Source organism: Elephantulus edwardii, unplaced genomic scaffold (genome assembly GCF_000299155.1).
Source record: "Elephantulus edwardii isolate Elephantulus edwardi_28Jun2011 unplaced genomic scaffold, EleEdw1.0 scaffold00394, whole genome shotgun sequence".
Lineage (NCBI taxonomy): Eukaryota > Metazoa > Chordata > Mammalia > Macroscelidea > Macroscelididae > Elephantulus > Elephantulus edwardii.
This window is the reverse complement of record NW_006400144.1, coordinates 1,003,007-1,018,013: the sequence shown is the minus strand read 5'-3', so window position 1 is coordinate 1,018,013 and position 15,007 is coordinate 1,003,007. Positions and strand designations below refer to the sequence as shown.

General features: G+C 36.9%; 1 protein-coding gene across 1 annotated transcript in view; it reads left to right on the top strand.

Annotated features, from left to right (window-relative positions):
• Positions 1 to 14,681, top strand: part of LOC102846385 (EF-hand calcium-binding domain-containing protein 1-like) — a 30,533-nt gene extending 15,852 nt beyond the window's left edge. The window contains exons 2-5 of the mRNA XM_006902348.1: positions 8,039 to 8,143; positions 8,795 to 8,946; positions 9,214 to 9,318; positions 14,605 to 14,681. Coding sequence (XP_006902410.1) covers positions 8,039 to 8,143; positions 8,795 to 8,946; positions 9,214 to 9,318; positions 14,605 to 14,667 — 425 coding nt within the window. The 3' untranslated portion in view covers positions 14,668 to 14,681. The remainder of the gene's footprint in view (positions 1 to 8,038; positions 8,144 to 8,794; positions 8,947 to 9,213; positions 9,319 to 14,604) is intronic.
• Positions 14,682 to 15,007: the final 326 nt, after the last annotated feature.

Sequence of the window (15,007 nt, the reverse complement as noted above, 5' to 3'; positions counted from 1 at the left end):
GCATAACAAGTGATTGCAAAGACCGTGGCCTGTATCAGGCTCACCTTAGTCTCCAGAGAGACACCGTTGCTCTTGAGTACTTTAGAGAAGTCCCTAACCGCAGACTTCCCCATCGCAGTACGTTGTTGTTTTTTTTCCTGGCTACTGGTGCCAAGAGTGTTGACCGTGGAGCGGAGCAAATTGAAGCTGTGAACAATCTCAATCTCTTCACCATCCATCCTGATGCTACCGATTGGTCCAGGGGTGAGAGAACACTAAATATGTAAAAATCAAGAAAGAAGGGCTTCAAGGATATGTCCTTTCTCCAGATCCTTTGCAATCTATATATGGAATAGGTGATTTCAGAGGCCACACTCTATGAAGAAGAATATGGCATCAAGATTGGAGAAAGTCTCATCAACAAAACTTGCAGTATACAAATGACACAAACTTGCTTGCCAAAACTGACAAGGACTTGAAGAGTTTGCTACAGAAGGTCAAGGACTGCAGTCTTCAAAATGGTTTGCATCTCAACATAAAGAAAACAAATATTCTTACTAATGTAAGATCTAATATTCTTACTAATGTAAGATTCTTACTAATAGATGGAGAAGAGATTAGGTTGTTAACAATCTTTCTCAGATCCACAATCAACACTCATGGTACCGCAGTTATGAAATCAAAAGATGAGTTACTTTGGTAAAGTCTGCTGTCAGAGACATCTCTGGAGTGCTGAGGACCAATGATAACAGTCTAGAGACTAAAGTTCACGTGTTTCAAATCTCAACTTCTTGCTCTGCATATGAGTGCTGGACAGTGACTAAGGATGACAGAAGAAGATCCAACCAATGCCTTTGAGTTGTGGTGCTGGAGAAGAGTATTGACCGTATCATGAACTGCCAAAAGGAAAAAAAAAACAGGTCTATCCTGGAAGGAGTGAAGCTGGGTTGTTCCTTGCAGGCAACAATTGTAAAAATTTATCCCACATACTTTGAACATGTTAACAGGATCATATTTCCTTGGAGAAGGACATCATGCTTGAAAGGGTAGACGGTCAGTTCAAGAGAGAAAGATCCTGGATGAGATGGATAGACACAGAGACTATGGCAATGTGGACAGGTATGTCAGAAACAGTGAGATTGGATCAAGATAGGGCAGGGTTCAGAGGTATTGTGCATAAGGTTGCTATGAGTTGTTATCGACTCAACAGCACACAACTACTAAAACACAGTCAATGCCTTTGCATAGTCAATAAAACCCAAATTGAAATCCTCCTGGTAATCTCTGATTTCTGCCAAGATCCATCTGACATCAACAATGATATCCCTGGTGCTGTGGCCACTTCTGAATTCAGCTTGAATTTCTTCTTTAAAAAAAAATATTTCAAAACACAGCATATAGATTAAGTAGGTATAGAGAATGGCTACAACGCTGAAGCATACCTTTCTATATTTTAATGTGTGCAGTGTGCCCTTCTGACACACAGTTTGGCTTTTCTTTCTACTCTGTAATGACCTTTTGTTCTCTTCATGGATATTCTTGATGTTGTCTCACAACTCATCTGGTCTTATCACTGGTGTTCAGTGCTTATTCTTAAAGTGATTTTTAAATTCAGGTGAGATAGACTCAAGATCATATTTGGTTCGTGTGAATTTTTTTCAATTTTTTCTTTTTTCAGCAATTGTTGCACATATTCTCCCTCCTGCCCCTCTGTGCACCATACTGCAAAATCATATGTTCCTTTTGGACAGTTCTTCCCCTCATCAGTTTTAATGCACTGTTCATTATCTACCCAGTCTTTCACAATCCCCTCCCACCTCATATCTGTCCTGTTATATTACGTCAGTGTTATCCAGTATTTGTCCTTTTGTGACTGATATGTTTTACTTAGCATAATGCCTTCAAGGTTCCCCATAATGTGCAATGTGTTACTAGTTCATTGTTTTTCAGTGCTGCTTAGTATTCCATTATGTGGATGTACCAGGTTTTTTATCAATTAGTTTATTGATGGACTCTTGGATTGCTTCCATCTCTTTGCTCTTGGGAATAATGTGGCAAACATGGGTATGCATACATCTCTTTGAGTTGTGGCTCTGTTTTCTTTAAGATATATTGCCAGTAGTGGAATTGCTGGGCCAAATGGTATTTCTATTTCCAACTTTTTGAGAAAGTGCCAGACCACCTTCCATAGTGGTTGTACCATTTCACATTTCCATCTGCAGTGAATTAGAGTTCTAGTCTCCAAAACTTCATTTGTTGTTTGCTCCCCTATTGAACTTTGTTTTCGTTTCTTGGGTGAGACAATATCTCATAGTTGTTTTGATTTGCATCTCTTTTATAGCTAGGGATTTTGTACATTTCTTCATGTGTTTGTTTGCTGTATGAATGTCTTCTTTGGTAAACTGTTCATATCCTTTGACCATTTTTTGATTTAGTGTTTCCCATTTTCCTATTGAGGTGTGGAGTATTACAGAAATTTTACATATAAGTCCCTTATCAGTTATCGCCAAATATTTTTTCCCTGTATGTTGGTTTCCTTCTTTTTGAAGTTTTTTTATGTTCAACACTATTTGATTCTTAGAAGGTCCTTTTCTTCATATTATTCTCCCCTGGTTGTAGGTCAGCTTGAATATTTGGCAGTTCTTGGTCAAGTTATTCTCTGTTGAACAGCAGTTCTAGCCATTAAAAAAATCTTCAGCAAGATATTATTTGGGTGTGACAGTAATTATATTGTTAGATAATTTCCTTCTCTACATTTATTTTGAATGGGAACAAATATAAACACCTTCCAGTCAGCTGGTCAGATAGCTGTCTTTCAGATTTCTTGGTACAGTCTATTGAGTAATTCCAGGATTGCATCTTTTTGTTGGAACATATCAGCTGGTATTCTATCAGTTCCTGGGGACTTATTTTTGCCAATGCTTTCCAGTATAGTATGAACCTCTTCCTTCATTACCAATAATTCTTGATAATATGCTACTGCAGAGGAAGATCCATCAACAACCTGAATTATGCATATGACCCACCCATACTTTCTGAAAATTAGAAAAATTGAAAATGTTTTCTGAGGAATATCGAAGACTACAGCCTTCAATATTAATTACATCTCAACATCAAGAAAACACAAATCCTCATCCCTGGACCAATAGATGACATCATGATAGTTCGAGAAAAGATTGAAGTTGTCAATGATTTCTTCTTTCTTGGATACACAGTCAACACCCACATAACAACAGTAAAAAAGTGATTAGGAAAATCTGCTTTCAAGGACCTCTCCAATGTGCTGGAGAACAAGGATATCAGTTTAAATACCAAGGTGCTTCTGATCCAAACCTTGCTATTTTCAATTACTTGTTATGCATCTCAAAGTTGAACAAAGTTGAATAAAGGTGACAGAAAAAGAAATGAAACCTTTCAGTTGCAGTATTGGATAAGAGTATTGAATGGACTGCCAAAGAACAAACATATTTCTTTGAGAATGTGTGACCAGGGGATTCCATAGAATAATATGCTTGGGAAAGAAGAAGTTCAATAAAATAGAGAAAAACATTTTTTCATGTGTTTGTTCACCATCTGAATGTCTTATTTGGTAAAGTGTCTGTTCATATCCTGTGCCCATTTTTCAATTGTGTTGTTTATCTTTTGGTTGTGCTCAAGTATTTTATAAATCCTAGATATAAGTCCTTTATCAGACATATCATTACCAAATATTTTTCCCAGTATGAGGTATTCCCTTTTACCCTGTTGGAAAAGTTTTGGGATGTGCATAGGGATTTGATTCTTAGAAGGTCCCATTCACCTATTTTACCCTCTCCTGGTTGTAGGTTTTTCAGGAGGTTTGAAAGACTGTTTATGTTGTGGATGAGGGCTTCTAGAGTTCTTCCAAGATTTTCTCCAATGAAGTTTATAGCCCTTGGTTTTAGTCCTAGGTCTTTGATCCACTTTGATTGTTTTTGTATACGGTGTGAGGGTGTGGATCTTAATGCATTTCCAATACAAATCAAAACAACTATGAGATACCATCTCACCCCACTAAGAATAGCAAAATTTAACAGAACAGCAAACAACAAATGCTGGTGAGTTTGTGGAGAAACTGGAACACTTATTCACTGTTGGTGGCAATGTAAAATGGAACAACCACTATGGAAGTTGGAAATAGAAACACCATTTGACCCAGCAATTCCACTACTAGGAGTATACCCTAAAGAAACCATAACTGCCACCCAAGCAGATATACAGACACCCGTGTTTATTGTGGCTTTGTTCACATTAGTAAAGAGCTGGAAACAATTCAAGTGGCCATCAACAAACGAATGGCTAGAGAAGCTTTGCTTTATTCACACAATGGAATACTATGCTGCATTGAAATACAAGGAACTCATAAAATAGTCTACAAAAGTGGTGACCCTGGAAGACATTATGCTGAGTGGAATATCTGAGTCACAAAAGGACAAATAACTGCATAGTGCCAGCCACTGTTGTAAAGCAGGTCTAACACTGGAGTTGGGAGGAAAGTAAGAGGGAATAAATAATGTATGCTGCATTGAAACATATGAGGGAGAGAACTGTTTAGAAGGAATATATGATGAGATATTATTGTCATGACAAGAATCCAGAATGAAAGCTGCATAGTGGAGTATACTGGGGGTGGGATGGGGATTGTATAATAGTGAAAGAATTTTCTTTTTTCTTTTACTTTTCGAAGAGAAAAGTGAACTCGGGAAGAGGGGTAGGGAAGGAGGAAAGTGTGCAACAATGAAAGAATGGAAATCCAGAGTCTCTGTAAACTTTCATTAAAATTTAAAAAAAGAAAAGTAAAAAAAAGAAAAAACTCTCAATAAGATGGATTGACACAGTGACTGTACCAATGAGTTCAAGTATATCAGAGAAGATGAGAATGGTAAACAATAAGACAGGGTGAGATCTGTTGTTTACAGGGGCAATAGGGGTTGTAGTTGGCTGGATGTTACCTAAAACAACAATCTATATTTAAATATATAGGTCAAGCAAGATGAGAAAATGGTAACATATCACAGATCTAGTATACCAATCCTTTTATGAGCTGTTCTTCCCTAAACAGTAATCGCTTTCAGTGTATTATAATTATGCCTATTTTCTACCATTTAATAAAATCGTTTAATTACACTTCCTCCAAGGTTTTCAGTGCTTCTCCTAAATTGTAAGGTCCCAAACCAGAAGTTAAATGCAAGGCCAGCCCAGAGTAGCCACTGTGTGTTAAGGTTATACTGCTCAGTGCCTCTGTTTTGCCATTTAGTATGCATACAGAATTTATTCTTTTTTAAAAAAATAAAAGGACACTAGAATTTTATCTATTTTGAAATACAACTTTCCCTTTTTTTCCACTCATATTTCATATCAATTCGCTTCTCTATTCTTGTAGCAAATTTATTCCTCCTAAACCTAAAAATGGCCCTGGAGCAAGAGCCTTTGAACTGTTTTATGCCTGAGAAATTTTGTGTGTGTGTGTGTGTGTGTGTGTGTGTGTGTGTGTGTGTGTGTGTGTATGCTTGTGTATGTACGTGTTTGTGATTGAAATAAAAATATCCTTCTTCCAAAACATGACTGAATATGTTAATTACTGTGAAGTCGTTAAGGGTTGGTGTCAACGCCTTTTGTCAGCTGGAAAACACTCTTTCAACCCAAGAGTGTAGTGTCCAGACACAGCTCAACACTCACTACTCAGCCTGCAACTCTTGTAAGAGCTCATATCTCCCATTGCTCTTCCCTTCTCCTGTTGGCCATAACAGAGATTCTCTTCTCCCAGTGGCTGGAGCCACAACCTGACCAATGGTCACCAATGGTCAGGATTGTAGAAAATTAACAAGTTACCACCCACCCCCAGCATCTACCTGCCATTGCTGCCACTGCTGCCACCACTATGAGACCTAATCTGATTTTTGTTGTCACCTCCTATGACAATGTCAAGAGGTATAGCCACTCCAACCTTTAAGGACATTGTTGTTTTTATGTACCATTGAGTCAAAACCAACCCATAGCTGACCCTCTGGCAGGTTTTCAGAGACAGTTAACTGCACAGGAGGACATTGCCTATCCGCCTGTGGAGCACTGGTGGCCTTGAACTACATGCCCTTGGGATTGCAGCTCAGTTTCTTGCCCCTAGACCACCAGCGCGCCCATACAATACCTTAAAGAACTGTGTAGTAATCTGCTTCCATAAAGATTAGAAACCAAAACACCACATTCATCATGGATTTCCTAAGGCTATCAGATGTATGTATTCTTAGAGTTTCTGTGGTTAGCCTGGAGAGCTTTATTATTGTGGCAAAACTGTGTAGGGCAGTTTGGTTTTGCCCCATGGAGTTTCCGTAAGTCAGAATCAGCTCTATGAGAACAGATTTCTGGTGTAAATTAAAAATTGTTGTCTAGTATTCTAGGGCCCCGATATCTATTTCAAGAGAAAAGGATTGTAGCATGCATATTGTTATGTTGTATATCTCATCATGTCTGTAATAAAAATGTTGAAAAAGAATATCACCATACTTTTTTTAATGCTTTAAAAATATGTGTATTTTTTATTTTTATTGTTCTGTAACAAGACCAAAACCACAGTTCACATATCACACCACCATTAGGAGGCAACAATGCCAAAACTCTCTCCTGTTTCCAAACATCAATTTATCTTGTGAAGCTTAAGACCTGCACCCATGTTCAATGTTTAGATAAATTGGCTGATAATATTTTTTCCCCAACACAACTATTCAGCTCCTATTAACAAAGAATTCATATTTATTTTAGAGAATAACAATAGTGTTGATTATTCTCAATTCTCTTAAGTCATAAACTTCAATGCAGGAGTCTTCTAATGACAATTACATATTTAATGTAGCATGTCTAGAACCTCTTGAATATTGAATGCAAGTTAAAACTTAATGATTTTTGTATTATCTCAATTCTGTCCTTGCACAGTTAATACATATGAAGTGAATTGCCTAGTTAATCTCTTTTATACATTGGTGTGCAATGCAGCAGAACGGCCTGGTACAGTTATTGGACTGGATAGAAATGCGTTTCGGAATATCTTGCATGTGACATTTCGAATGACAGATGACATGATTATGGACAGAGGTAAGACAATAAGAAAGAATCTAAGCAGCAATAAGTGAGAGAAGAAATTGGAGTTGGGACAGATTTTGAATGAGAACATTCCCAAGTTCACTTGAGTGAAACAATTTAGTATGCAGAAATCATAGCGAAAGCATTAAAATCTACTCTAGTTTATTTATTTAAGACAAGGAATGCCAACTTTTATAGCTAGGCTTCCCTTATCTTAAATCAGAAAATTTAGAAATAGTTGTAATTCTGTAATAGTTGTCTATTACATTACAGAATATATTACCTAATAGTAATATAATAATGAATGAAAAGATTTTTTTAGGGACATTTAAATCTCTACATCATAAGAAGCATTTAAATTAAAAATAATATAAAATTTATCAGTTATGTGAGAACATTATTTTCCTAAAGTATCAAAAGTATGTGGTGGTGGTGGTGGTGGTGGTGGTAGTGGTGGCGGTGGTGGCCTTGGTAGCGTAGGTGTACCATAAAGTCAGAACCAACCCATAGCTGATCCTCCGGTGGATTTTTAGAGGCAGTTAATCACATGAAAGGAGATTGCCCATCTTTCTCTCATGAAGTAGCTGATGGCCTCAACCCACATGCCTTCGATATTATAACACATCTTCTTTGCATTAGACCACCTGTGTTCCCTATCAAAAGTGTGTATTTTATGTTAATTAGTGTAGCTAATTACTTAGGTATTTTCTTTAATTGTTAGTATGCTTAAATATTCAGGATTGTCTTTAATTCAACAAACTATGAAGTGAAGATACTATGTGAATATTTAACTAAAATACTTTTCTTATTATATGATGCCTTGGTATTCATCTTTGTTTAATGAAGATTTTGAACATTGAGATCCAGAGATTTCTCTAGATATTAAGAGCGAAGTCCCAGTGTATGTCCATTCCTAAGAATAAAAAGGCACCAAGAGTGTAACACTGCACTCTTCTCTTACTAGTGTTCCGAGGTTTTGATAAAGATAACGACGGCTGTGTCAGCATATCAGAGTGGATAAATGGATTATCATTGTTTCTTCGAGGGTCTTTGGAAGAAAAAATAAAATGTAAGATTCCACTTTAACATCATAGTTAGCATAGCTCAAAATAGTTAAATCATCCATTGAGGAAGGTGAATTTGTGTGTTTGTTTCTGTGTCCTTTACATACCTCTCTTGTGGAATGAATTCACATCGATGATAAGGGATGAATAAAAAATTATTAAAGGAAAATAAAGAAATTCGGAGGAGGAATTCATGCCAAGGATTACTGCATAGGCATATACTTCGCATTCTAACTATGTACATATGGATTTTTTTTAATATTAATTTTAAATATTTCTGCTGAAATGTTCTATTTGAATCCTTACTATAAAATTAGGCATTAGGAATTCAAATGCTCTATTTATTAATTTACTGAATTTTAATTCTGCTTGATTCTGTTTAAGAGTATCATTCTAATTCATTCCCTTGAGTTTCAAAATAGGAATGTCCACTTTGTCTTGTGATATTTTTTTTCTCATAGCTGAGAGTAAGGAGACATACTGTGGAGATTAGTATGTAAATTCTCTTAACCTCTGTGAAGCCCTTACTATGGAAGTCAGATTGCACTAAGTCCCATGGGGTTGATGAAAACATCAACAATGTAAACTTTGGCCATGAAAGCATTATCAAGAGCAAATGTTACCTTGGTAGTAATAACAAATTTATATTTTTTAAGATTGCTTTGAAGTATTTGATTTGAATGGTGATGGATACATTTCAAAGGAGGAAATGTTTCACATGTTGAAGAATAGCCTACTCAAACAGCCATCTGAAGAAGATCCTGATGAGGGAATTAAAGATCTGGTTGAAATAACACTTAAGAAAATGGTAAATATGAATTTGGAAGTTGGCAGGCCAGTTTTGGGATGGAAATAGAAATTAAAATTAAGACAATTATAATTTTCCTGCTTGGTGAAATAAAAGACTTGATAGTGTTATTTTATTATAATGTTAAAATTCTTTTCTAATTTTCACTATTTAACCTCTTCTTTTCCTATAGCCTTTCTTTTATTAACACTTTACTTTGAGTTCATTTACTTATGCAGATAAGTATTTTTTAACATGTTGACTAGCATGTAGCTTGTCCCGGTCCAGGACTATGATCACGATGGGAAGCTGTCTTTTGCAGACTATGAACAAGCTGTAAAGGAAGAGACTCTTCTTCTGGAAGCTTTTGGACCATGTTTACCAGATCCAAAGGTAATGATAATCTAGTCATGACCAAAATATAAACTAGGGTAAAAAAACCCAAGACAGATTGATGAGTGGCAGAATAGATGAATGATGCATTGCTTCTAAATAAGGAAAACCCATTAGTGAGAAACCTATTTGTTCATTTTATTGTGTTTTGGAAGAACATTGTTCTAAGTGGTACAGCAGTGGTCTGTCAGTTGGCTGTACTGAGATAACTTGGAGTTTCTGTGATACTGAATGTTGTGCCACTGGTTTGCCAAATGCCACAATGGTTACCCATGGTGGACAGGGTTGGTAGAGCTCCCAGATTAAGACAGGCTTTGAAACAGGGTTGGCATCCACTTCTTAACCAACAGGCTTTTGGAAACTCTATGAACATTAGAGAAATGACAGTAGTTATAGCACAGGGTTTAAATATTTTGTTCATAGGGTCCCTATAAGTCATACTTGATTTAACAGCACTTAACAACAACAACTGTAACCTGTGAACCACTCTGGTGATTTTAATTCGCCAGCAAGTCTACAGGAGAAAAAGGGAGAATTTGATTCCCAGTGACTTACAGCCTTAGAAAACTGAGGGTCATTTATGAATTAGTTCTGACCTGATGGCAATGAGTAAATGAGAAGCAAGACTGTAGATTAATAGCTTCACCCCACTCAAGAATTCATTTATAAGTTTACAAATAATTAATGAAGTTACATATAAATGAATCTGTATTGGAAGACCTCTCAGTAAGGGTTAAAATAGTGATAAAGATAGACATGGAGGTTGTAAGTTCTGTGGTACTTGGAACCTAGATTTTATCTTGTAGGTGATGGAAATTTATTGAAATACTTAAGTCTTAGCAGTTAAAGTAAGGTGATGTGCAAATTCTACCATAGTGGCTATGCACTCAGCCAAAAAGTTGAACAATTTTAACTCATTCCAATTAGTGACAGTATGGCTGTAAAGATTAAAATTCTGAAAACCATCTAGGCCAGTTCTTTTCTGTCTTCTAGGGTCACTATGAATCAGAATCAACTCAACAACAAGGCTTAGTTTTGGTTTTAGACAATGTCCCCAGTTGCCTACTCTTCATCTCCATCCAGATGTTTTGAACAAACTCTTGGTTTTCCCCAAGCATACCCCTACCTATGCCATTCCTGTTTCAATACATGCACCCCATGCATTCAAGTGTTCAGTCAGAAACTAAAGAGTACTAACTCTCTCTCTCTCTGAAAGTACTGTTGGCTTCTCCTTTAAAACATTTTGAGTTTTGTCACACATCTGTTGGCCAATATCTACAGTCAACAGTCTAGATAAGCAGATTTATTATTTCTTATCACCTCTATTCCTAGCTATTCTTCATGATATCCAGTATATTTTGAAAACCTAAGTCCTAATATGTCCCACTTTTGCTTGAAGCTCTCCAGTGCAGTCAATAGGTCGACTGTTTTCCTCTTATCCTCATCTCAATTTCCAATTCTTTCTTGCCCTGGAGCTGCATTGTGTTCCTATGGTATTCTCAAACTATCAAGTCTGTTGTCTCTAAATCTTCAGATTCTTTCCTCAGGTCTTCCTAAACCTCAGTATCACTTCTTTCATCCCTTCACTATGTCATCTTGAATTTCTTAACTACTACTACTTTCTCCATACCCTAACCCTGTTTCAATTTTCTTCACTATATTCATCTTTGCCCAGACTGGTAACTTGCTTATTGTCTGTTTAATCATTCAGATGTTTATTTGGTGAGGAATTCTGCGGTTTTTCCCCCCCATAATTAATTTACTAGGTACTGCATCTAACATTTTAAAAGTACCTAGTAAGGAATATTGCCCTAGTAAGGACAATAAATAAGGATGACAGAAGAGAAATAGATATCTTTGAGCTGTAATGTTGGAGACTAGTACTGAATATCCCATGGACTGCCAAAAGAAAAGAAAAAAAACACACACACAAAACACCAAATATATCTTGGAGAAAGTGCAGCTAGAATGTTTCTTGGAGGCAAAGATGATAAAGCTTCACCTCATATACTTTGGACATATAGCTAGGAGAGGCTGGAGAGGTTAATCCTTAGAGAGAGGCATCATGCTTGAAAAGGTGGAGGAACAGCAAAAGAAAGGAAGATCCTAAGTCAGATGGATTGATACAGTGACTGATTCAATGGCCTTGAGTGTGTTAGCAAGTGGCACAGAAAAAGATAGAGTTCAGATCTGTTGTTCTTAGGGTCACTGTGGGTTATACTCAACAGCCTAATTTTTGGTACAGTGACCTAACTACAACAACAAAAAATAAGGAACTGAAGAACCAATTCAAGTCTCAAGTTGCAGTATTTAAAAAGACTGTGGACATAATATTGAGTAATTCAAGAGGCATCAAAAGAAGATGGAAGGAGTACACAGAGTCATCGTATCAAAAAGAATTGGCTGACACAGAACAGTATCATGAAACAGCAAATTATCAAGAAGCAATGTTGATAAAGGAGGAAATTCAAGCTACTCTGAAGGAATTGGCAAAAAATAAGGTCCCAGGAATTTATGGAATATTAGTTGACATATTTCAACAACAAATGCAGCCCATGATGTGCTCACCAGATTGTGCCAAGTAATCTGGAAGGCAACTACCTGGCCAACTGACTGGAAGAGATCCATATTTATTCTAATGGGAAAAAAGGTAATCCAAAAGGATGTGGTAATTATTAAACAATATCACTAATATCATACATGTAACATCTTGCTGAAGATTATTCAAAACTACTGAAACAGTACAACAACAGAAAACTGCCAGAAATACAAGCTGGGTATAAAAAAGGTCATGACATTAGAAATATCATTGCTGATGTCAGATGAATCTTTGTCAAAAAGCAGAGAATACCAGAAGAATGTCTATTTGTGTTTTATTGACTGTTTGAAAGCATTTGACTGTGCGCCTCACAACAAATTTTGGCTGACCTTGAGAAGAATGGGAATCTCAGAACACTTGAGTGTGCTCAAATGAACCCTATTGTTAAACTAGGTAGCATTCATCAGAACAGTGGAAGGAAACAAGACATGGTTCAAAATGAGGAAAGGACTAGGTCAGGAATGTGTCCTGTCTCCATACCTTTTCAATCTATATGCAGAACAGATCATTCAGGAAACTAGACTTTATGAAGAAAAATGTGGCATCAAAATTGGAGAAGACTCCTCAACATTCTGCATTATATAGATTAACCAACCTTGCTCACTGAAACTGAAGAGGCTTGAACCATTTGCTGCAGAAGGTCAAGTACTGCAGTCTTCAATATGGATTGAAACGCAACATCAAGAAAACAAAGATTCTCACCACCAGGTCAGTTTGACTGCTTCAAGATAGATGGAGAAGAGATTGAGGTTAATTAACAATTTCATTTTGCTTGGGTCCACAATCAACATTCTTACTGTCAAGGATCTCTCCAGAGTACTAAGGAGCAATGATGTCAGTATAGAGACTAGGGTGCACTTGATCCAAGTCTTCTGAATTGTTTGCTATGTATCTGAGTGCTGGACAATGATTAAGGATGACAGAAAAAGACTCAATGTTTTTGAGTTGTGGTGCTAGAGGAGAGTATTGAACAAACCAAGGGCTGCCAAGAGAACAAATAAGTCTGTTTCTTGGAAACAATGGAACCAGGTTGCTCCTTAGAGCAAGGATTATGAAGCTCTGTCTTACATACTTTGGGCATATTGTCATAAGGGACCACTTTTTAAAGAAGGACATCATGCTTGGAGGAGTGCAGAAGAGGAAGAGCCTGGAGGAGATGAATTGGCACAGTGACTATGACAATGAAGGCTGGTGTTTAAAAGACAGTGAGATTGGCTCATGATAAAGCAGAATTCATAGGGTCACTATGAGTCATAGTTGACTTCATGGCACATAACAACAATAACAGTAAATATTGGAGCTCTAGTGGCATAGTTGTAAGGAATTACACTGTCAAAACAAAGGTATGTGGTTCGAATCTACCAGCTGCTTCATGGGAGAAAGATGGAGTCTCCTCACTAACAATATACAGCCTCTGGAAGTGTGGCTGGAGGGTCAGCTATAGGTCAGTTCTGACTCAGCTGTACTCAACAACAGCAATAAATATTGAGGGAGCTCTGGTGCCTTAGGCTAAGGAGTTACACTGCTAACCCAAATGCTCACAGTTTGAATCCACCATCCTCTTTGCTGGAGAAAGATGAGTAGTCTCCTTCTGTGCAGTTTACTGCCTCTAAAACTCCCCTGGTCAGATCAGCTGTGAGTAGGTTCTGACTCAAAGATATATAACAATAACAACAATAAATGTTGAGGGGAGCTCTGGTAGCCTAGTAGTTAAACGGTTGCACTGGCAGTTATTTTAATGCACCTGCTCTGGAAGAAAAAGATAGACATTCTCCCAAGATTTATAGTCTCCAAAAACCCACTGGAGGGTCATCCATCAGTCTATTCCACACACCACAAAAACAACAGCAACAATAAATATTGAATCAGTTATTTTCAAAATAATCAGATGGAGGATCTGGGATCTATTTCTTTCCATTTCCGCAGATGTAATTTACTTCTACCTTTCATCTTCAAACTCTGTCCTCTCTATGGAGACCTTTATATCCAAATTTCAGCAGATTAAAATCTTTCCCACCTTGAAGTGAGGGAGAGGGCATCTAAGGAAGGTAGAAGCAAGAGAGTGGGAGGGAAAAAAGGAAGGAAGGAAAGGAAAAGAGAGTGATACCTTCTTTATGACGATAAACTTTTGTGTAATATTTTGCCTGCTGTCTCCTTTCAATACACGGAGGATTGCCCTGAGTCAGAACTGACTCAATAGCAGTGAGTTTTAGTGCTGTCTAGATTCTTCCCAACTACCTTGTTAATGAATGTTAGAAATGCTCTTATGTTCTTATTTTCTGGACCACATCCTTTCTCATTCCGGCTTTCAATGCAGCTTCTCATCCAGGAAACATCCCAGGCCATTCCCAGGCCTGGCTTATGATCCCAAAACTCAGTGGTGCACATTACCCTGCCCTGCAGTGTTTATACCAGTCCTCCAGCCCATTCCTTTATTAGACTAGAAACTTTAAAGGCCTGAGTGAACATGGTCTTTTCATCTTTGCATCTCAGAATCCAGCATGGTGCTCAAAATTTAGTCAGTCATGATTTTATTCCAAGTACCATGTTAGTGAAAATAAGCCCTTGAGTACCTTCCTCCCTCAGTTACTTGTGTCTCTTCTTAAACATTAAGGAGACATATAGAAAATTAGTTTTGGTCTACTTTTTTGGAAATCTATACTAATTTGAGCACTTTTATTTTACAGAGCCAGATGGAATTTGAAGCCCAAGTATTCAAAGATTCACATGATTTCAATTATGACATATGAAAATCAAAATATCTTATCTCTAAACAGTAAAACAACAAACTCATATTGATTTGTTTTCTTTTTCTATATAGTTGAGAATGATGATGTTGAATTGTGTATCTGGCTGGGTGACAGGAGGGAGATTCAAAGATTACATTTGATTTTCATATAAAGTATAAGATAGATGGTAAAAATTCCTTGTTAGATCTTGGTTGACTTGAAGACGAGCTAAACATTTACAGTATCTCTTATCACAGAATATAAATGGAAGTTCATGACATATCCTAAAACATTTGTATTATTATGTAATCTTTAATTATTAATGTAAAATATTTCTTATGTTAGGATAATTCTGAGCACA